The sequence below is a fragment of the Saccopteryx bilineata genome, chromosome 9 (assembly GCF_036850765.1).
Source record: "Saccopteryx bilineata isolate mSacBil1 chromosome 9, mSacBil1_pri_phased_curated, whole genome shotgun sequence".
Lineage (NCBI taxonomy): Eukaryota > Metazoa > Chordata > Mammalia > Chiroptera > Emballonuridae > Saccopteryx > Saccopteryx bilineata.
This window is the reverse complement of record NC_089498.1, coordinates 89,516,534-89,537,696: the sequence shown is the minus strand read 5'-3', so window position 1 is coordinate 89,537,696 and position 21,163 is coordinate 89,516,534. Positions and strand designations below refer to the sequence as shown.

General features: G+C 52.5%; 1 protein-coding gene across 2 annotated transcripts in view; it reads left to right on the top strand.

Annotated features, from left to right (window-relative positions):
- GRID1 (glutamate ionotropic receptor delta type subunit 1) overlaps positions 1–21,163 on the top strand; it is an 854,435-nt gene that overhangs the window by 282,293 nt on the left and 550,979 nt on the right. For both annotated transcript variants that reach the window (XM_066243628.1, XM_066243627.1), the window contains one exon: positions 16,246–16,451. In XM_066243628.1, the coding sequence (XP_066099725.1) occupies positions 16,246–16,451 (206 nt within the window). The remainder of the gene's footprint in view (positions 1–16,245; positions 16,452–21,163) is intronic.

The following is a 21,163-nucleotide window of genomic DNA, read 5'->3' as shown; positions in this document are numbered from 1 at the left end:
TAATACCCTGTCTCCCTTGGCCCCCACCCCAAGTCCCATTTCTAATTTGGCTCAAGAGGTACTGGCAGGTGTGAACCAGCTTGTGATGGATGGACTGGCAGGCCTATTGGGAATGCAGGTCCTGGCTCTTGATTATAGATGTGGGTTTAATTTTGGGATTTAGCAGGCATGTTTTGAAAGCAGGGCTGTGTGGGGCAACAGAGGCCCTGGCCCCTACTGTGTTTGCTTCCAGAATGGCCAGTCTGTTTGGGTTGGGGCATCCAGCTATGTCTCCCCATCCTGCAGAGCTCCCAGTCCGCTGACCACCCGCCTGATTATGACTGATCTTTGCCAGGGCCTTGTTTCAGTGACCTAAGTCAGGCAACAAACCTCTGCTTCTAAGGCAGTGCGAGGAGGCTGCAGCGTGCACACCTTCTGAGGGAGTCAGCGCCCCGGCCAAGGGAGGGTGAGGGAGGCCCATGAACAGGATGTCTAGTTCCTTCAGGCTGTGAGCATCCTCCATTCTCTTTCCAGGCATGGTTATGGGTTTCTTACCAGCTCCTTGATATTAAGGCAGTTGAAATGCTGGTGTGAGCATAATGGTGAGAGTGTATTGTATGTGTATGTAGTTGAATGTCACTGTGAGTATATAATGTGGGTATCAGTGTATGTGTGAATGGGTGTGTGTGCGTGGGGTGTGTGAATGTGTGAGCATTGTGAGCAGTGTTGTGCTAGTAAATGTTTAACAACTGGTTATCCAAGAAACAGAAAATTCTGATTTGCAGTTTGGCTGGTTTCTGGGGTGTAAATGGTCCCAAAATGGCTGATTTGAGTGTCATAATATCGCTGAACATGAATTTGGGAAGGGGTGACACACACCATTGTGTGGTATTTCAGATACAACAGGCCTTAATATAGCCTCATGAGCACAGATGATGGTAAAAAGAAGCAAAGTAGCCTGACCAAGTGTTGGTGCAGTGGATAGAGCGTCAGACTGGGATGCTGAGGACCCAGGTTCAAGACTCCGAGGTCACCAGCTTGAGCACAGGCTCATCTGGTTTGAGCAAAGCTCACCAGCTTGGACCCAAGGTCACTGGCTTGAGCAAGGGGTTACTCAGTCTGCTGTAGCCCCACGGTCAAGGCACATATGAGAAAGCAATCAATGAACAACTAAGGTGCTGCAATAAAAAATTAATGTTTCTCATCTCTCTCCCTTCTTGTCTGTCTGTCCCTATCTGTCCCTTTCTCTATCTCTGTCTCTCTTTCTGACGCAAAAAAAAAAAAAAAAAAAAAAAAAAAGAAGCAAAGTAATTAAGAAGCACTGAGTTTTGGTTATTTACCAATTTTGTTTGTAAATAATTTGTTTCATTACAAATATATATCATTTAATTTCTAATGGCTGTGTTTTATAACTGGCTCACAAATTTCCTGAAAATTTAACAACAGGCACTAATGAGGTGTTGCAAGCAGGATCTGAACACCACTATGTGAGCATGTGTGTGAATGAGTGTGAGTATAAGTGTGCAAGTGAGTGTATATGGGTGAGCAAGTATGTACATGGTGTGAGTGAACATGAGTGTGTGCATGTAGGCATGGATGTGTGTGAACGTGAGTGTGCCAGTGAGCATGTGTGTTATGGTACCCAAGCAAGGTGAAGGCTGGAGGCAGTCCTGCTCCCAGCATGGGCCTGGGGCTGGGTGGCTATCTGCCCAGGGTGAGTCCCTGCCCCTCACCCCTCCTGTGTTTCCATCCCTTGTCATTGGTTCCCCATCCGCAGACATAACCTGGTGCCAGTCATCCCATACTCCTTCCTCACTTTTCATCTCTGCAGCCAAAGGCCCTCCTCTCTACCTGTCTCCTGCCTCTGTTCAGGCTCGGCTCTACCCTTGGCTTCTGATGGCCTACGGGACCTTTGCCCTGCAGGTCACACCCCTCCTTACAGAATTGCTGAATGGACTTTTAAAAATCAAGCCCTTTCTCCCACCCCAGGTGTGTCCACACTGTCCTCTGTGGGCTGCCCTGCTTGGGCTCCAGACTCAAACGCTTCCCATTCCTGGGAGCCCCACTCTGCTGCCATACGCAGTCACTGACTGCCCCTCTCCTGTTCCCCGACTCCAGCTCGGCCTGATGCTGAGCTTGGCCCCTTTGCTATCATTCCCCAAACAGGACTCCTGCCTCCCTTCCTCCTGCACGCCCACACTGCCCCCAGGGGCTGGCACAGGGAGCTGCTCCAGGGCAGTGTTTAGGCATCTTTCCTTCTCTGCGGTGAGGTCTTCATGGGCTGCCGTCCACCCTGCCTGGCACCTACCTGGCCTGCGGAGGTGTGAGGCTCTGTGCATGGTGCCCAGGCTCAGTCAGGGCCGGGTTTCTCTGCAGAGGCGGCATCCGGAGGTCCCCGGGGGGGGGCAGTGGCATCGTGGGCCCCTTGCTGTGTTTCATTCCTGGGTTTGGTTGACATTGCCGTCTCAAAGGCAAGTTCCAGAGGAAACAAATTAAACCCAAATAAATATCAGAGAGTGATTATGTAAATTAAATACATAAGTAAAAGAACATCTGTCATGAGGTCAGCGGAGAGCTGTGGAGGCAGAGGCTTCCCAGTGCCACGATTGGCAGGGAGAAGGAAGGGCGGTTGGCCATGAGGTGGCAGTGTCACTGGAGAGGCGTGTGTTGTTCCTGGCCCTCCTCACACCTGGACTCTGTCTCAGGGGCTGTGTCCATCATCCTGTTTGTCCCTCACCATGGTCCTAGCACGTAGGAGGCCCCACCGGCCCATTGCACAGGGGCAGCATCGCGGCTCAGAGCGCCGAGGAAGCACGTTCAGGTCACAGCCAGCAAACGGATGAACCCACCTCCTGGTGTCAGGCCACCTGGCTTCGGCCATGGGGGCTTCTGGGACTCCTGGCTGCTTCCAGAGCACTGACTTTGTGGCCCCTTGGTCCTTCCTCTGCCTCAGGGGCTGGACTTGGAGTGGGCAGGAAGAGTGGGCTTTTTGCGGCTGAGGCCACAGGCCCTGGTCTCAGCTGACCCACAGACTACCCTGATGCCCTTCCTTCTGTCCTGATGCTTTCTGGCTGGTCCCAGGAATGACACGGTGGCCATTTTCCTCAGGCCAAACACACACAGCAGGCTTCATGCCTTCATGGCCAAAGGAAGGGTCCCCCAGGTGGGCTGCTGGGTTCCCTGGGGCCTTTGACCCTGACACATAGTTTCTTAGAGCACTCTTTTCTCTTGTCTACCCAGAGGAGGCCAGTTGGTCCTGCAGACCCCAGTGCCTGTTCTGAGCTCTCTGAAAGCTTTCTGGGACCTCACCTTCCCCAGACTCCACCCGGGCAAACACCTCCTTCCCATGCACTTCACTTGTCTCTGAGCACTTTGAGCACTGCTGCTCGTCTCTTTCCATTGAGGTCCTGTCTGACCCGTCAGGCTCTGCTCCGGCTCTCTCACCTCCACAGTGGGTGTGGTGCCGTGTGGGCACCAGACACGTGCTTGGAGAAAGCCCGAGGGAGCCGAGTGTCCATGGGCCATGCTATATCCTCCTCTCTAAGGAGGTGAGCGCGGTGGGGTCTGCAGCTGGTGCCCCAGCTGTTCCCCAGGCAGGTCTACGGATGTGGAACCAGCCCAGTTGAGGCTACTATTTCCAGGAGTGCGAGCTCTTCCTTAGAGTGATAATTTATAGAATTAATAAAGATGCCACATTTCACTTGTAATATCAGTTATTAATACTGATTGCAAATTAACAGTTGGTAATGGTATGCATCCATGTTCACCGTGTTACCATTCTGAAAAGCTAGACTCCAGTGCTTGACCAGCGAGCTGCATGGTCCTCCTGGAGCTCATATGCCTGGGTTGGCACTCGGCTGGGGTGGGGAAGAGGCCCTGGCAGCCATCATCAGGCCCCATGCCCAATGCAGCTCTGAGAGCAGAGGCCCTGGTGGTAGATGAATCTGGGGTTGAATCCCAGCTCTGTTCAGAGCCCGGGACTTACCTGGGAAATGGGCATAGTCGGGCAATGTCTACAGGTGCTTAAGGGCGAGATGAGCCTCACCATCTGCACACTCCTTGGGGAGCTGACCTGCCTGATTCTAATCCCCGCCCAGGTGCCTTTGGCTGATTGGCAGATATTGGTAAGGAGCTCTGACTCTGGCATCAGAGGCCTGGAGTTGAACCTCAGTCAAGCTGGCTGGCTGACTTCAGGCCATATATCAGGGTGTCATGGGATTCCAGGAGGCGATATATGCAAAATGCTTAGCACAGTGCCTGCACTTGCTCTAGTAAGCAGTGCTGTTATGGCTATTCCATCATCCCTACCATGGGCGACATCAGTCCTGCCCTGCCATAGAGGGGGAGGTCATTTGTCTGTGGCTTTAACAAAAGGCAGAGTCACCGGCTTCGGAGCCCTCTTGGAAATTCAAATGTGGCTCATCTGGGCTTGACACTGGAAAATCACTATTCTAGATTTGTTTTGGGATCAGCCCAGGAAAATATCCTAGACTTTCTTAATGTGTGACTGTGGTCTCCTTTGCCTGCTGTGTGATGGTGATGGGTCTCACCCTCTCTGGCTTCAGTCTTCCGAGCTATGAAGTGGGATGGTTAGCCCTTCCTAGCAGGCTGTGGAGAAGCAGGAAAGAAAGGAAGAGAGAGGCCTTCTAGTTCTGGCCTGCCTGCTGCGGCCCCGGGGACCTGAGGCACTGAGTGACCTCTCTGGGCTGGAGGCCAGTCTCCTGGGGGCAGGTCCAGTGGCCTCCTTCTCCCTTCCCCTGGACCCTGTTAGCACACAAAGGAAGCCTGTTGAGCAAGCCGTCCGGGGTCCTCATCCTGAAAATATGGTAGCTAGAGCTGCCAGAACTGTGCAACCCTCCCCCTACAGTCTTGGAGGAATAACTGCTAACATCAATATCCAGCACCTCATAAGTGAAAGGTGACAGGAACATCAAACTTTATTGGTGAGCATTCTAACGCTCATTAGCATATTATGGATTCTTTAAGAAAATGATCTCATTCAGTTGACGGAAGGGAATTGCAAATCAAAGGGACTGTTTATTGCGGTGGAAATAAGGACCTGCCAGATTTTTAAAAATTACTGAAGGAGCCAGAGGTTTGAAACATGAAAGACAGTAGCATATCAACACTGCAGCATGTTATCCAAATACTGGAACCCAACTTGGAACAGAAGTTGGAGAAGAATTATTTTATGAACCTATTTTCATCATAACATGTGTAAAATGCAAATTTCGATCATTATGTAAATTAGTTACTTGGTGTAATTTACTTAATTCAAAGCACTTAATGCAGCGTGGTATGTTTTTTCCAAAGTGCCAGAGTAGACATTTATTTTAAATTGTTTTTAATCTCGATCTTACAGCCTGATTATTTAAAGTGTTTTCCCCTTATGTTTGTTTTTTAAATGGAAAGGAACCAAACTTGGGAGAAACGAGCATGCTATGATCAGGTGATGCCCTTTGCGTGGGGCCTCAGGCCAGGAGGATGGGCGTGGCTCACACACGGACCCCTATGTCTGATGTAACCTGCGTGCACATACCACGCATACAAACGCAGCCACAGATGACCCCTTCTCCTTTCTGGATCTGCTCTTGGCTGGTTTGCTGACTGGTTCTGCAACCTGCTGGAGCAGTCCTGGGTGTTACGGGCGGAAACTCCTCTTTCTCAGAGAGTTTTCAATGACAGCCCTGCCCCTCCAGCCGCTTCACAGTTTCCATTATCACAGAGGAGAGCCTACCTTTATGTCTTCTCTTGTGTCCTCTGATTGTCAGCATGGCCTCTCCCTTCTTGATGAGCCTCTAGAGCAAAAGGATGATTTGTTCATTTGGGAACCCTTTTGGGGACATTCCTGACACTGATGAGAAAGTCGGAAGGGAGCTGCCAGCACTGTCTGTTTTGCGCTGTGCCAGCAATGACGCGTGCCTCTGCTGAAGGACCGCAGCACTCCTGTGGGGAAGCTGGGCTCGCTTTGCTTTGCTCGCAGATGGAGGAATGGGCTTAGAGAGGCGGCTACTCAATGTCACTGGCTAGTGAAGGGGGGGGTTCAAACCCAGGCCCATACTTATTTTATGCCACAGGGCAATGTGGCCCATGGCTGCTGCTATGTGTCCCTCCCTAAGCTGTGTGCCAGGCCCTCAGGGGTGAGGGTGATTCATCAGGGGTAGAGAGGCCAGCAGATCAGGAGACGGTGGCTGCCATTAGAAAGCTGGTTTGATACTCCAGTTCCCAGGAGGAGGGACAGAGCACACTGTGGGACCATCGCGAGGACGCACTGGCGTTGGTCAGGAAGCAGAGGCAGAAGGGAAACTGTGGGCATGAGCCTTTGTTGTGGTGTCTTCAGGAAAGAATGGGTGAGGCAGGGTAAGCAGGCGAGGTTAAATAATTTTAGTGGGTTCTGGGGTGTCCTAAATTGTCTGGTACCTGGCCCCGGGGTGATTAGAGTAGGTGGATGGGGCCCGACGTGTGAGAGCTGAGAGGAGCTTGGTGGACAGTGCTCTGGAATGGTTGCTCTGTGTATGAAAGGGACGCCTTGTGAGGCATTGTTTACTCCCTCTAGGAGTTGGCTAATCCTGGAGGGCAGGCCCTCCAGAGTCTGCAAGCTCCCTGATAATCAAAGGAGCAGAACACAGAGGATAAGAGACGTGGTTAATGCAGAGAGCACTCTGGAGAACTCCCAGGGCTGGCTCTGCCATGACTGGTCTGGGCAGCTGAGATAGTGACCAGGACAGGGAGGCCTCCCTCCCAGATGTGACCCACAGCGGGGAGATGCAGGGCAGTGGCAGTGTGCCCCCAAGGATGGTGGGACATCACGGAGGGTCTTTCTGATTACCTGAAGCCAGCCCTTGCCTTGGCCCTGGGGATGTTTGCTCTGGGGAACCTAGTTACCTTCTGAGGGGGACAGGTCTGGCTTCCATCGTACTGCGAGCTGGTGGCATGTGCCACCTGTGTATCTCTGATCCTCCCTTTGTCAGACTCTTGTGGGCCTGCCTAGTGCCTACCTGATTCTCACAGACATGTCCCTGTATCACACCCACAGGGACTGGCTGCAATGAATTAATGCATCTGTGAAGTGCAGTCTGCAAATTGAGCGGGTCTGGCATCAAGGAGATGCCCAGGAAACAGCAGAGGGGAATCACTCTCTGCTGTGGGCTCTGTCTTGCCCATCCTGGGATGCTTACCCAGGACTGGGAGCATCTTGAGGGCAGGGCTGTGAAGTTGTACAGTCCTGCTGCTTCAGTGCCCAGCCTAGGGCCAGACCCAGGACAGTGCTCTGGAAGTATCTGAGGATGGACGAAAGAGAGGAGGGAACAAAGGAAGGCAAGGAGGGAGGGAATGCATAACTGGGCAGGCCAGGTGTGGCAGGTAAGGCACCAAATGGAGTCTGAGCAGAGGAAGAGATGTTACTTTGGATTGGAGCCACAGCAGGTGGGTCTTTGTGATCTCTTTCCTTGGAAATGCTGCTGTTTCCTCACCTGCAGCCCTTGCCTCCATCACACCTGTTTCTGTGGCTGTTTCATGCATTGGTGGAGGGTAGGGGTGTGGGCATTAAAGGAGAGGAGCTTGGGCAGAGGTCTTGGGAATGAACTTGAATTTGGGTAAACTATATCTTGGAGGAATTTCAAAGTATATAATGTATTTTGAGGCTAGATCAGTTTTTTTTTTTTTTCATTTTTCTGAAGCTGGAAACGGGGAGGCAGTCAGACTCCCGCATGCGCCCGACCGGGATCCACCCGGCATGCCCACCAGGGGGCGATGCTCTGCCCCTTTGGGGCGTCGCTCTGTTGCATCCAGAGCCATTCTAGCGCCTGAGGCAGAGGCCACAGAGCCATCCCCAGCGCCTGGGCCATCTTTGCTCCAATGTAGCCTTGGCTGCGGGAGGGGAAGGGAGAGACAGAGAGGAAGGAGAGGGGGAGGGGTGGAGAAGCAGATGGGCACTTCTCCTGTGTGCCCTGGCCGGGAATCGAACCCGGGACTCCTGCACGTCAGGCCGACGCTCTAATGCTGAGCCAACCGGCCAGGGCGAGGCTAGATCAGTTTTAAAAAAGAAAAGTCCATAGAATCAAAGTTGTGTCTCAGATTTTAGAAAATTTGCCAAGAATCCTCAAACACTTGTAACCATGGACTCTGTGTGACTCCGTGTGGGTGTCAAGTGGCGGCCTTCAGACATATGGACTTATATTACAGATGCTGAAACCTTCTTCATGGGCACACTCGGTGGTTGGTCCTTTCTTGGAAATTGAAGATAGTGGAGGAAACAATCCGAAATGTGTCCTTATGTTTCACTTTTCGGAAAGAAAGTATTTAAAATACCCAGCAACTGAGCTTTTTTAGGAATAGTACAGTGTGTTCGTAAAGTCATAGTGCACTTTTGACCGGTCATAGGAGAGCAACGAAAGATGATAGAAATGTGAAATCTGCACCAAATAATAGGAAAACCCTCCCAGTTTCTGTAGGATGAGTGGCAGCATGTGCGCATGCGCAGATGATGACATAACACCGTGTATACAGCGGAGCAGCCCACAGCCATGCCAGTCAAGATGTGGACGGTACAGAGGAAAGTTCAGTGTGTTCTGTGGCTCGCTAAATTCGAATCTGTGACCAAAGTGCAACGTGAATATCGGCGCGTTTATAACGAAGCGCCACCACATAGGAATAACATTACTCGGTGGGATAAGCAGTTGAAGGAAACCAGCAGTTTGGTGGAGAAACCCTGTTCTGGTAGGCCATCAGTCAGTGACGAGTCTGTAGAGGCTATACGGGATAGCTACCTAAGGAGCCCTAAAAAATCTGTGTGTGCGCCCACATCTAACTGCACTGAATAGGTATGAAACTGGGAGGGTTTTCCTTTTATTTGGTGCAGATTTCACATTTCTGTCATCTTTTGTTGCTTTCCTGTGACCGGTCAAAAGTGCACCATGACTTTACGAACACACTGTAGAAAAGTCACAGGCGTAATCTCAGATTAAAAAAGAAAAAACTTTTACTTGATTTCAGTTGCTTGCAAGTGAGGCTTCCAGTCCATCAACATGTGATCCCTGTGTGGTGCTGGAGTTACTCTGCATTTCCAGCTGGTTCTGACTTTGGCTCAATTGGATTCCACAAACTTCTGCTGTCTGAGTCTGTGGTACACTGTGAACCTCGGGGGGGATGGAGAAATGGGGAAGACCTCACTGCTGCTTTCCAAGCCCTCGAGTTATAAAACTCAGGGAGGTATGAATTCTGACTCTGGAACTGAGATGGTCTTTGAGGAGAGGTGTTATTTCCACTGATAGAGAAGTAGGTTCTGTGAATTTCAAACTGGGAGCACCCAGGTGGGGCATATGCATGTGTGAGGTATGAGTGTGTGCGTGCATGTGTATGGTAGAGTATGTGCGCTGTTGTGTGTGTGTGCTTGTGTATGGTAGTGTGTGTGCATGTGTGTAATGCAGTGGCCCATGCCAGGCACATCCACATTGGATTCAGGCAGACAGTAGAGAAACTGTGGAGCCGGAAAGCGTTGGCCCATTCCATTAATAAAGTCTCATAATGACGGACAAGCACACAGGCAGGGGAAACCTCTTCTTCGGCACACAAACAGTAAAATGGCCCTCACAGTGGAGGGCAAGCAGTCCTCCATCCATAACCCCCCATCTCTCTCGGCACAAGCACCCCTAGCCTTATATAGGCCGTGCACACGGGCCTCTGCCAGGTCCTTGTGCAGTAATCAAGCGAAGTACTTGTAGCTGGTACATTAGTGAGCAAGCCTAACACAGCTGCCCCACAATGTCTATGGTACTATACACGTATTTGTACATATGGTACTGTGTGTGCTGTGGCATGTGTGTGTATGAATGGTAGTGTGTGTGCTGTTGTCTGTGTGTATGGTAGTGTGTGTTTGTGTGTATATATGGTAGTATGTGCTGTTGTATGTGCGTGTATTTGTGTGTTTGTATGGTAATGTGTGTGTTGTGCGTGCGTGTGTAGTAGTGTGTGTATTTGTGTGTATGTATGGTAGTGTATGTGCGTTGTGTGTGTGTGTGGTAGTGTGTGTGCTGTGTGTGTGTAGTAGTATGTATGTAGGGTAGTATGTGTGCTGTTGTGTGTGCATGTGTGTGGTAGTGTGTGTGTATGGCAGCGTGCATGGTATATGTAGGTGTGAGTGTTGTGTGTGCATGTGTGTGGTAGTGTGTGTGTGTTTGTGTGTGTGTATGGCAGCGTGCATGGTATATGTAGGTGTGAGTGTTGTGTGTGCATGTGTGTGGTAGTGTGTGTGTGTGTATAGCAGCGTGCATGGTATATGTAGGTGTGAGTGTTGTGTGTGCATGTGTGTGGTAGTGTGTGTGTGTATGGCAGAGTGCATCGTATATGTAGGTGTGAGTGTTGTGTGTGCATGTGTGTGGTAGTGTGTGTGTTTGTGTGTGTATGGCAGCATGCATGGTATATGTAGGTGTGAGTGTTATGTGTGCATGTGTGTGGTAGTGTGTGTGTTTGTGTGTGTATGGCAGCGTGCATGGTATATGTAGGTGTGAGTGTTGTGTGTGCATGTGTGTGGTAGTGTGTGTGTTTGTGTGTGTGTATGGCAGCGTGCATGGTATATGTAGGTGTGAGTGTGGAGGGGATGTCCAGGGAAGGGCAGAGTTTCTTTTCTGGAGCGTGGTGTATGGTGTGCTGTGGCAGCGTAGGTGATGGTGACAGAAAAACAGACACATAAAAGGTGTTAGGATCAGAAGGCCCCTTCCACACCAGGCTAAGATGTGTAGAGCTAATTTATGTACAATAATAAGGTATCTGGAAGGTTTTTTACTTGTTTGGGATTGATTGATACTTTTGAGGATATTAATTTCTTGGCAACTTTGAAACAAACTTGTGTTTTTCACAGGAGGTTTTAGAGGAGGGCTGTAGATAAGCAGGTCTGAACATAGAGGCCACCCTGGCAGAGTGTGTGGAGGGGGTGGGAGAGCCCGTGGGAGGCCGATGTAGTCCCAGAGAGAAGCCGCTGGTGCTCGGACCTGGGAAGGGGTGGTGGAGATAGGCTCAGGGATGTTTAGGGGAGAAGCTGAGAGCCCTGGGCCAGCCAAGGTGTCTGCTACTGCTATTCTCTGAGCCCGCCAGAGGGAAGACCAGGATGAATGCTGTGATCAGCAGGGCATGACGGGCAGGGTTTGGGAAATGGTGGGAGCAGAAGGAACAGCCCAGGGAGGAGAGGGCTTTGAGGATGGGTGGTCCCAGGCGAGGTGCTCTGGAGACCTGTGAAAACAAAGAGAGGAGGGTCCCCTGTTCACTGATGGCCAGGAAGTACCAGCGAGAACACAGGGCCAGCGTTAGGAAGCTGGTCTGTGAAGGGAGTTGGGACAGGGCAGAGGAGGCCAGGGCTTGGGCAGTGGGGCCTGTGCCCATCCCTCATGCCCGCCTATGCTGACTTCCTTCCCGGCAGCTCTGCAGTCCCACCTCTCTCCATTCAGCGCCCCAGGTGCCAGCCGTTTCCCTAGGGGGCTCTTTCTCGCTGTCTCCTCACAGGACCCTTGCCCACCCACTCCATAGCTTCCTCCAGCCTAACATCTATTTTCCTCAGAGCTGTGGGCAATGATCTGTTTAGCACGCTGTTTGTTTCTGGCTATTCTCCAGCCCCTGACATGTAAGCTTTGTGAGCAGGAGCCCTAGGATCGTTCTCCCCGGTTTCTCGGCACCAAGGGGAGGGGCCCTGCAGAGAAAGCTCCCAGTGGTGCGCTGGAGAAAGGGAGGAGTGAGCCTGGACAGGACACCCCGCCCAGGTCTGGTATTGCAAAGACTCCTGTGCCAGGGTCCTCTGGGAGCTCTGAGGATGGGCCACGGAAGCTGAGGCCTGCCTTGCGGTGTTGTCCCAGCAAATTCTCCTGGGAATGGGCTTGCCCATGATCCCTCACTGCCTCCGGGAGCCACGGGGCCTTTGCCTTCTCCTGCCCTTTCTGGATTGGGGCCCATGTGAGGCCTGATGTGGCCCATTAGCTTCTTCCCCAGTGCGATGGCTCTGGTCGGGGCACTGTACCAGCATGGTGGACATGGTGGACTGGGCCAGTCAGTCTGCACAGGGGAGGGTCTAGGCCAAGGGCCAGAACTCTGCTGCCCACGGGACAGCCTCAGCTCTGTCTTTAATCTGCCTTTTGGGGAATTTCCCCTTCTTGAGGAGCAGTAGTGGAAAGCTGGCTTTCTTTGGGGGGCGGGGGGATGTTGGAATTACAAACTCAGTCTCTTTTGAGAAGAAAGGGGTTTTTGTTGGAGGAGCAAGTTTCCTTGATCCCATTCATGGAAAATAGCAGGAGAGTCCAAAGTGAGCCTGTGCTCCTGACTCAGCCCTTCCCAGGTGCCATGAAAGGAGCTTCAGAGGCTCAGAGCTGACCTTTTCCACCCGCTGGGAGCAGGCGGTTGTAGCCAGGGGCTACGGTCCCTCGGGAGGGCTGCCTTCAGCTGGCATCACTCGTTCTAGGTGTGAGATCCAGCCGCTGACATGGGGCTTAAATTCTCCCCGACTGCTCCGGCAGGGCTGCCCGGAAGGAGGGTGGCAAAGCAGTCATCCAGGGACGTGCAGGAGCTCTGAGGGCTTGGGGCTCCTGCATATTCTTGTGTGTCCTGAGCTCCTGTCACCCTACACCCCCGCCACCTTGTGTACCCCAAGGAAATGAAACATTCCTTTGGGTTGAGATAGTTTTAGGTAGGGGCACAGGGACTGAAGGGATTTTTCTCCTAGCCTGGGAGGACTGTTCATGATGGCATGGGGCTGAGGCCCTTGGAGCCCTACCAGACTGGTGGAGCTTCGGACGTTTACACAGAGCCTGGTGGGAGCCCTTCCTGAATGTGTGAACATGCAGAAAGCAGGCCTAGTAGCCTCAGCCAGTCTCTGCCACGTTAGAGACTCACCGTGGCCTTGGAAGGCCCTGGAAGGGAGTGGAAGGGAGTGGATGGCATGTCTCAGGGTGCCACCTTCATGCCCGTCCCAGGTGGCTCTCACCATCCTGTCCTGTCTGCTATGCTCAGGTCTCGGTCAGAGCTCAGGCAATGGGGAATGAGGACAGTTGGTGTCCAGGCAAAGGGATAGGGCTGCAGAAGCCACCAGTGGCCTTTCCTTGGGACTGGCTCCCATCCAGCACCGTGTAGGCAGTGGCCTGGGGAATATGGAATGCACCTGATGAATTTGGACTATCAGTTAGTTATTGCTGAGGAAGAAATCATCCCACAACTTAGTGGCTTAGAGAAACAGTCCTTTATTATTTTGTATGTTTGCAGATCAGCCAGGCAGTTCTGCCCTGGGCTCACTTATGCATCTGAATTTGGCTGGCACGTGGCTGGGGGTGGCGGCCCAAGGCTGACTTGATTTTTTCTGATGTTTTCCACATCTGTGCAGCAGGCAAGTCCGGGGCTGTTCTCGTGGCCATACGAGGTCCAGAGCAGGAACAGAAATATGTAAATATCAATTCAGACCTCTGCTTACTCCAATTTACAACTGTCTTATGGGACAGAGCAGGTCATGGGACAAACCCACAGTGGAGGCAGGAAGGGTCAGAGAGCCAGCAAGAGGCATGTTAACAGGGAGCCATGGCCGAGGCCTCAGTGCAGCTCCTCTCCCATATTTGGAAACATCCCTGACAGCAGGCTGGAGAAAGGACAGGTTCTCAGGCAGTACTGCATGATGGAGCCTTCCGTGGTGATCCATTTTGTAGGATCTATCCTGTGCCGTCCAGATGTGGCTGTTGAGTATGTGAAATGTGGCTAGTGTGACTGAGGCACAGAGTGCGTGACTTGATCTGATATTATTGAATTTAAGTCTAAATTTAAATAGCCTCACGTGGCTAGCGGCTGCTTTGTTGGGCAGCCTAGATCAAGGCAGAAGCCATCGTGGGCATTGGTGGAAGGCCATTGCATGCCTAGCACAGGCGCTGGTTTGGCCCTGGGTGTCTGCATGGTGCAGAGATGTTCAAACTTATAATTGGCAGGTGTGAGCTACGCTGTGCCCAGGAGAGGGGGGGCAGGGTTGACCAGCCCTGAGTTTTTCTAGTTGGGGTCCCCTCCCCTGCTGACCCCCATTCTGTGGGCCACTTCTGCCGTCCTCCCTGCCGTTCCCTCCTAACCGGTGAAGAAGCTCTGAAAAGCGTCTTCAAACTTTTCTTTTGAGAGGCTTTGGGGCTACAGGTCTCCAGGTGCAGGCTGGTGGGGAGTGTATGGCCTCTCTGGGAAACAAGAGGTGTTGACAGCCTTGGCCCTGTGTGTTAGAAGTCCCCAGTATTGGGGCAGGGATATGGCACTGTGCAGTCTTCCGCTGGTCCCTTTCCTAACATGGCAGCTTTGGGCGAAGAGGGCCCATCCTACTGCCTGGCACCTTCTTTCTGTCTTACCCAGTGGACAGTCAAACAGTTCTGGGCCCATGTTTGTGCTCAGGGACCAGGCTTCCTACAGACAAAGCTGGCTGAGGTCCTGCTGGACTGGAACCCAGGTGCTACTGGCTTGAATATCAGTCATGTATCATTTGAGCCCTGCTGTGTCCACCCCTTGGGTCATAACGAGGTTGGCTTTCTAGGTCTCCCAGGTGCAGGCCTCTGAGTCCTAAGCAGGTGGTACCTTGGAGAATGAGGTTCCTCACAGTCCGCTGAAAATGGTAGCCGGAGACTTTCAAGTTTACAAGTGAGCGAAACGAGGCACCAAGGGGCTGGGTGAGCTATCTGCGTGTTTAAGGAGCGACCCTAGACCTGAAGTGTGGGAGCCCACGGCAGGCATGCAGACCCTGTTGTCAGGGCCCAGAGTGGAGGTGGGGGATCAGGCCTAGGTACTGACCCCCACACCCAGTCGTGACCACCATAGCTCTGCTCTCCTCACTGGCACTGTACTTGGTTCCCCGTGACTACTCTGGTCATGTCCAGCTGGGACTAGACTTATTGGTAAGCCTGTGCACTGCTAAAACAGGCAGCCTAGGGGACCCCTGCAGTGTTGCACGTGTGGCATTCTGGAAGTCTGTGGAACGGACACGATGTGAAAGTTTGGGAGAGAAATTGGTTGGGGAAAAATCTGGTTGAATGAACACTGTTTCCTTTGAATTTACCTCTTTGGCCAGTGTGTACCCGTGGCAGCCCATGGGCGTTCCGGCACCAAGAGAGTGCAGCTTGTGAGATCTGGGCAGGCCCAGAGTCTCCTTTAGAGGGGCGGCTCACGTGTGGGTCTTGTCCTTTAGGAGCTGGAATGCAGATAGGACTCAGATGAAGGAAACACCCCAGGCTTTGAAAAGGTGGTTTATGGTTTGAGACTTTGGGTTGCAAGTGACTGAAATCCAGCTGAACTTGGCTTGGCTCATGGAACTGAAAAATCCAGGAGAGACAGACTCCAGACATGGATGGACCCAGAAGCTTAGCTGATGTCAGCAGGACCAGTCTCAGGTGCGCCTGCTGCCTCTCTGTTGGCTCTGTGCGTGGGCACCCTCCCTTTGGGGAAGCCAGAGGGCTTATGAAGGGCTGCTGCTCATAGATTTGGGCTCTGGTTAAAGAAGACATTTAGCATCTCTGGCCCTCATAAGAGGAGGCTTCTCCTGCATCTTTCCTGCCCTGGGCTCGCATCTGCCCTCTTGGTAACCGTGAGGGAAGGGCAGCCTTTCTCCCTGGTGCTGTACCAGAGTGCCAGTCTGGCACTCAGTGGAGCATCTTGGACCACCTTCTCAGCCAGTTGGACTTCGGCTAAGAGCCACCCTGGTGGGAATGAGTGGAGGGGTGTTCCATCTAGGAGAGTCAGGTCCTGGGAACAAGAAAAGTCCCAAGCCTCAAGGTTGGAGTGTGAGGATAGAGGCTGTTCAGTCACAGGACTGGGGCAGGGACTGAGGCTGGGCCTGTCTCTGTCATGGCAGTTGTGGCCTTGCCACCACTGAGGGTTAAGAAGCCTCAACCGAGCGGGGTAGAGGATGGTGGAGGGAACCAGCGGCCAGGGCCAGGGACCACCAGCTCATGTAGCCATGAGGACAGAACTACCAGAACTTGCATTCCCATTGGGAGAAAGCAGTAGGGAGAGAAAGGGGGCTCATCATGAAGGATACTTTTGGCCATAGGACCTGTTAGATGTCAGAAAGTGCTCCCCATCGTACAAGACACAGCCTGGGGCTCTAAGATGGTGAGGGATGTCGGGACTATTCCGTGTCTTTCGACCTTCATTCAGTGGACCACTGAGGGAGCCCTCACTTTTGCTGGTGGCCTGGGTGGTGAGTGTTGGAGTTAGACTTCCACGGTCCCTTTCTGCTTAAAGATGGTTCTTTCCTCTTCCTCTTCTGTCACTGCTCAGATATCCGTGGTCTCCAAAGCTTTCTGGACCAGGCCTCTCGGCTCGGCCTTGATGTCTCTTTACAAAAGGTGGACAAGAACATCAGCCACGTGTTCACCAGCCTCTTCACTACGATGAAGACAGAGGAGCTGAATCGTTACCGGGACACGCTGCGCCGTGCCATTCTGCTGCTCAGCCCGCAGGGGGCACACTCCTTCATCAACGAGGTAGGTGTGGGCCTGCGGCCGCAGGAGTGGCTATGCAGGGGACTTGGACTGCAGGCACAGTTTGCTCGCTGTGCATGGCCGAAACAGACGTGTTGGCCCCTGGGTGCTGGGATCACAGCACACGCTGGGAAGGGGGAGACTGAGCACAACTTGGCTCCTGACTGGTCCCCAACAGGTGACCCAAAACATGCCCAGATGCTGAGAGGCTGGGGGCAGCTAGCGGGAAGCCTGTTGACAAGTCACGGCCTGAGATTTCTGGGGCAAAACTCAGGCTGGTATATTTTACTTTCCTTTTAGTTTTTTTCTCTTTATTGACAGGTGTAAGCCCCTAGGGGTAGAATAACTTTCCAGCTCTGCAGAGATGGGCAGCTCTGCCTTGGGGTTTTTTGGCACCTGGAGGAGGTGTTGGTTGTATGTCACCAAGTGACACGTGGTGTAATGTGCTTAGTTTTTTGTTATCTGGGCTAGTGATATTTTTTTTAACGCCTGTATTAGGGGTTAGGCCCTTCTAATGAAGATACGGCTCATATGTTTAACAACAACAAAAAAACTCATTAGTTTCAGAACAGACGACTAGAAATACTCTGTGAGCTCGCTGATGGGTGCCAGTCTGGTGGCCTAATGGCAGAGAGATGGTAGCTGGAGTTGGTGGGCTGCTCTCTGGCCTGCGTTGGTGTTAGGGTGCAGGGGACATTTTGGGCATGTAGCGTGCCTGGGAGCAGGGGCACACTGAAGGAGTACCGGGCAGCTGAGTACTCCCTGCTATTTCCTGTCCGGCCCGTCCCTGCTGTTTCCTGTCCAGCCCGTCCCTGGTTTCCTGTCCAGCCCGTCCCTGCTGTTTCCTGTCCAGCCCGTCCCTGCTGTTTCCTGTCCAGCCCGTCCCTGGTTTCCTGTCCAGCCCGTCCCTGGTTTCCTGTCCAGCCCTTCTCTGGTTTCCCATCCCTGGTTTCCTGTCCAGCCCTTCCCTGGTTTCCCATCCCTGGTTTCCTGTCCAGCCCGTCCCTGGTTTCCTGTCCAGCCCGTCCCTGCTGTTTCCTGTCCAGCCCGTCCCTGCTGTTTCCTGTCCAGCCCATCCCTGGTTTCCTGTCCAGCCCTTCCCTGGTTTCCCATCCCTGGTTTCCTGTCCAGCCCGTCCCTGGTTTCCTGTCCAGCCCTTCCCTGGTTTCCCATCCCTGGTTTCCTGTCCAGCCCGTCCCTGGTTTCCTGTCCAGCCCTTCCCTGGTTTCCTGTCCAGCCCGTCCCTGGTTTCCTGTCCAGCCCTTCCCTGGTTTCCTGTCTAGCCCAGCCCTCTCTGATTAAAAGTGAAATGGACTGAAAGGCAGGATGATACTGATTTCACCTTAATTAATTATTACTCAGAATGCTACCTCATGCTCCAGGAACTAGCACAAAGTCCCCTGCTGGGGCACCTTACATTTGGAACACTTAATTTGGTGTGATTGGCCGGAAGCCCTGAAGCTCTCCAATGCTCAGGCCCAGACCACGCGGGTGGTCAGCAGGGCTGTGATGTCCTGTTGGCACACAGCATTTCCACTGGGACACGTCACCCCGTTTGAAGGGATTCGGGATGGCCACAGGCAGCCCAGGATTAGCAGCACTGATATGGCCAGGTGCTCTGAGAATGTTCCCAGCAGCGTTTGCTCATGGGAGAGTTTTTCTCCTTGTTAGAGTCGCCAGCCTAGTCGGCTCTGGTGACGGCATCTGCTGGTGCCGCTGCCAGCCGCCTCCCTCTCTCTCCTTGCTGGTCCCTGGATGCTCTGCTGGTACTGTTGCCAGCCGCCTCCCTCTCTCTCCTTGCCGGTCCCTGGATGCTCTGCTGGTACTGTTGCCAGCCGCCTCCCTCTCTCTCCTTGCCGGTCCCTGGATGCTCTGCTGGGACTGTTGCCAGCCGCCTCCCTCTCTCTCCTTGCTGGTCTCTGGCCTCCTTGTCCCTGCTCTGCTGGTAAGCTTACAAGTGGGAAAAATAATGGTTTGAGAGTCATACAATTTGAAGGCGAGTCCAAGCCCCCACCTCTGATCCCCACTATTACTGTGCTGCCTTGGGTAATTTGCCTCACCTTTGTAACCTCAGTGTCTCTTCTCTCAAGCCAAGACGGAGATGACAGACCTGACAGATAAAGCATTTTGGTGTGCAAGTCCTCGAGAAGCATCGTCTCCTCTTTTCATGATGCATGTCCATTATCTCCCCTCCAGGGAACCCAGTGTGTGCCCAGGCCCCGCAAAGACTGAACACGTAACCAAGAATGGCCTAAAGACCTCATTTTCAAGTGGCTAATTATGCAGACTCCCACAGTGTTGGAGCTGCTGGCAGCTTTGGCCTATCTCCTCCTTCCCTAGACCGTGTTTGCAAAGCCTTTACTTCGCTGGGTGCCTTACTGGTTCTTCCTTCTCTACTTCAGAGATCTCCAGTTCAGTCAGTTTTGAACCCGGGCTTCATCTAATTTTCCTGGAGGAGATTCCATCTGTCAGTTGTCCATTCATTCGTCCATTCTTCCATCCATCCATCCATCCATCCATCCATCCATCCATCCATCTGATATAAATTGGGTGCCTACGACAGACCAGAACCGTATCACGGGCTAGCTGGGAACACAGAGGTCCCCCACACTCCACGGCCACAGTCCCCCTGGGCATTCTTTCCAGTGGACTGCCAGAGAGGGCATGCCTCTAGGCTCAGCCCTGAGGCCCCCTCTGGGCTTGTGTGGGGAATCCAGGATGTCTGTTCAACTCTCATTCATTGTTTCCGTGCCCCCATCTCAGCTGTACTTTGGCTCCCCCTCTTTCTTTTTGTATCCTCTTTATTTCTTCCCCCCCCTTTTTTTGTAGCCGGTGGCATTTGCCTTTGCAGTTAGATATCAGGGGTCTCTTCCCGTAGAGAGGAGGATGGGAGAGAGAACGCTGAGGGGAATGGCCTGTAAGTGGGATAGCGCTCCATTGCTGTGGGAATGGGGGTCATCTGTCTCTCAGGCTGGGAAGAGTAGGTGAATGTGAAGGGACAGAGGTAGAAAGTGCCATTCTCAACAGCCCTCTTCCCCCTTGCCCAGACTGGCTTCCCAGGCAAGGACTATGGCTGCAGGCAGTTTAACCCTTTCTAGAAGCACAGCCTGGGTTCACTCCTGGCTTCTCATCACTGCTTCTCCAAACTTGCTACAGTGAGTGAGCTTGCTTTCCCAGTCACGACGTTCTATTGTCCCTCATGATCCATGCAAATATTCCTCACTCCACCGTGGTAAATTTTTAACAGATGACTTTATCACTCAGAGCTAGCATAATTCTGTGCTATTTAAGTATCATTTACCAGAATATTTTAAATTACTAATTAATTATAGAAGATTAATTTTTAAATGTGGCCCCGCATTTGCATTTAATCATATCCTACTGTTTACGGATTTTAAAGCCTTAGTACTTTAGCAGAGTGCTGCAAGTCTGAGAGACTCGTCTCTTTCTCCTTTAGAAATTCTGAGAACAGACCACAGGGAGGAGATGCTTTCCGGAGTGCGTTCTGGCTGCCTGGGCACGGCGATGCTCGGGCAGCGGCTCAGGGTCTGGCTGAGGCGGAGGTGTGGGGCAGGGAGCAGCTCTGCCGGGCCTGTGTCCCAGACTCCACGTGGCCACGGGCTCCTTCCTTCTCTGTCTCCATAGCTCACTCGTCTTTCCAAAGTGCCTGCGTGCTGCGGAAGCCGTTGTGGGCTCCCTCCCTGGGCACCACCAGAACTGGTCTTGCCGGCCTCTGTGAGTCCCAGCCCACCACCCCTTCTCCCTGACATAGCTCACATCCTGGGTGCCTACCACACCCCGACACACTGCCATTGCCACCCCCCAGTCCAGGGCCCACCCAGCATCTACCTCTTGTGCTTTGACCATCTGTTTGTACCTCCCACCCCACAGGACCTAGAAATGTGGGAGAGCAGAAGCTGGGGCATGTTCGTCTTTAATTACCGTTTTGGGTTCTGTGGATGATGGTTGGCATGCAGATGGGACCCAGAAGCCCCTTCCTCTGCCCCACGCAGACAGCCCTAGGAGTTGGAGTGCCCAGTGGGCTGACTAAATGCATTCTTAACTCACCAGCCAAGCAGGGACATTTGATTGTTCTGAAAGTATTTAATGTCTGTTTTTTTGATATTTCAAAGGAGCATCCAAGCTGTCATCGAGGGACAATGCTGGATGTTGCTGGACCTTCTGGTGTCTGTTTTGGTTGATTGTCATTTCAATTTCTAGTTAAGTCTTCATTCATGCTAACCCTGCTCATGGGCCCAGGGACAAGGAAGGCCTCACTGGGATGTCTGGGAGGCCTTCAGCTCCTTTCTGGGGTCAAAGAGAGGAACTGTGAACTTGAAATGTAGGCCTAGAGGCACCTGGTGTTCTTTCCTTCCTTTGTGAGTCATTAATAGCCAACAAAGTGTCACTTCCTCCCTGCAGCGGTCTCTGTGGCTTGTTAGCAGGTTGCCCCTTGGGTTGGGGACACAGTGGTATGAGGTATGATGTTTACAAAGGGAAACAGTCTGCAGCAGCCCAATGACTCCATTGCCTTTTCTGCTCCTGGATCCCCAAGGGCGTTCAGCGTGGGGGTCTCCCTGACTTGGTGAGTCAGCCATTTGTTGATTGAAGGGCTGGGTGATGACCCAGTGAGGAAGTGGTAAAACTCCCCAGGAACCACAAAGAGCCAGAAGAAGTCTACTTCAGAGCAAGGTTATACACACTGGCACAGACTC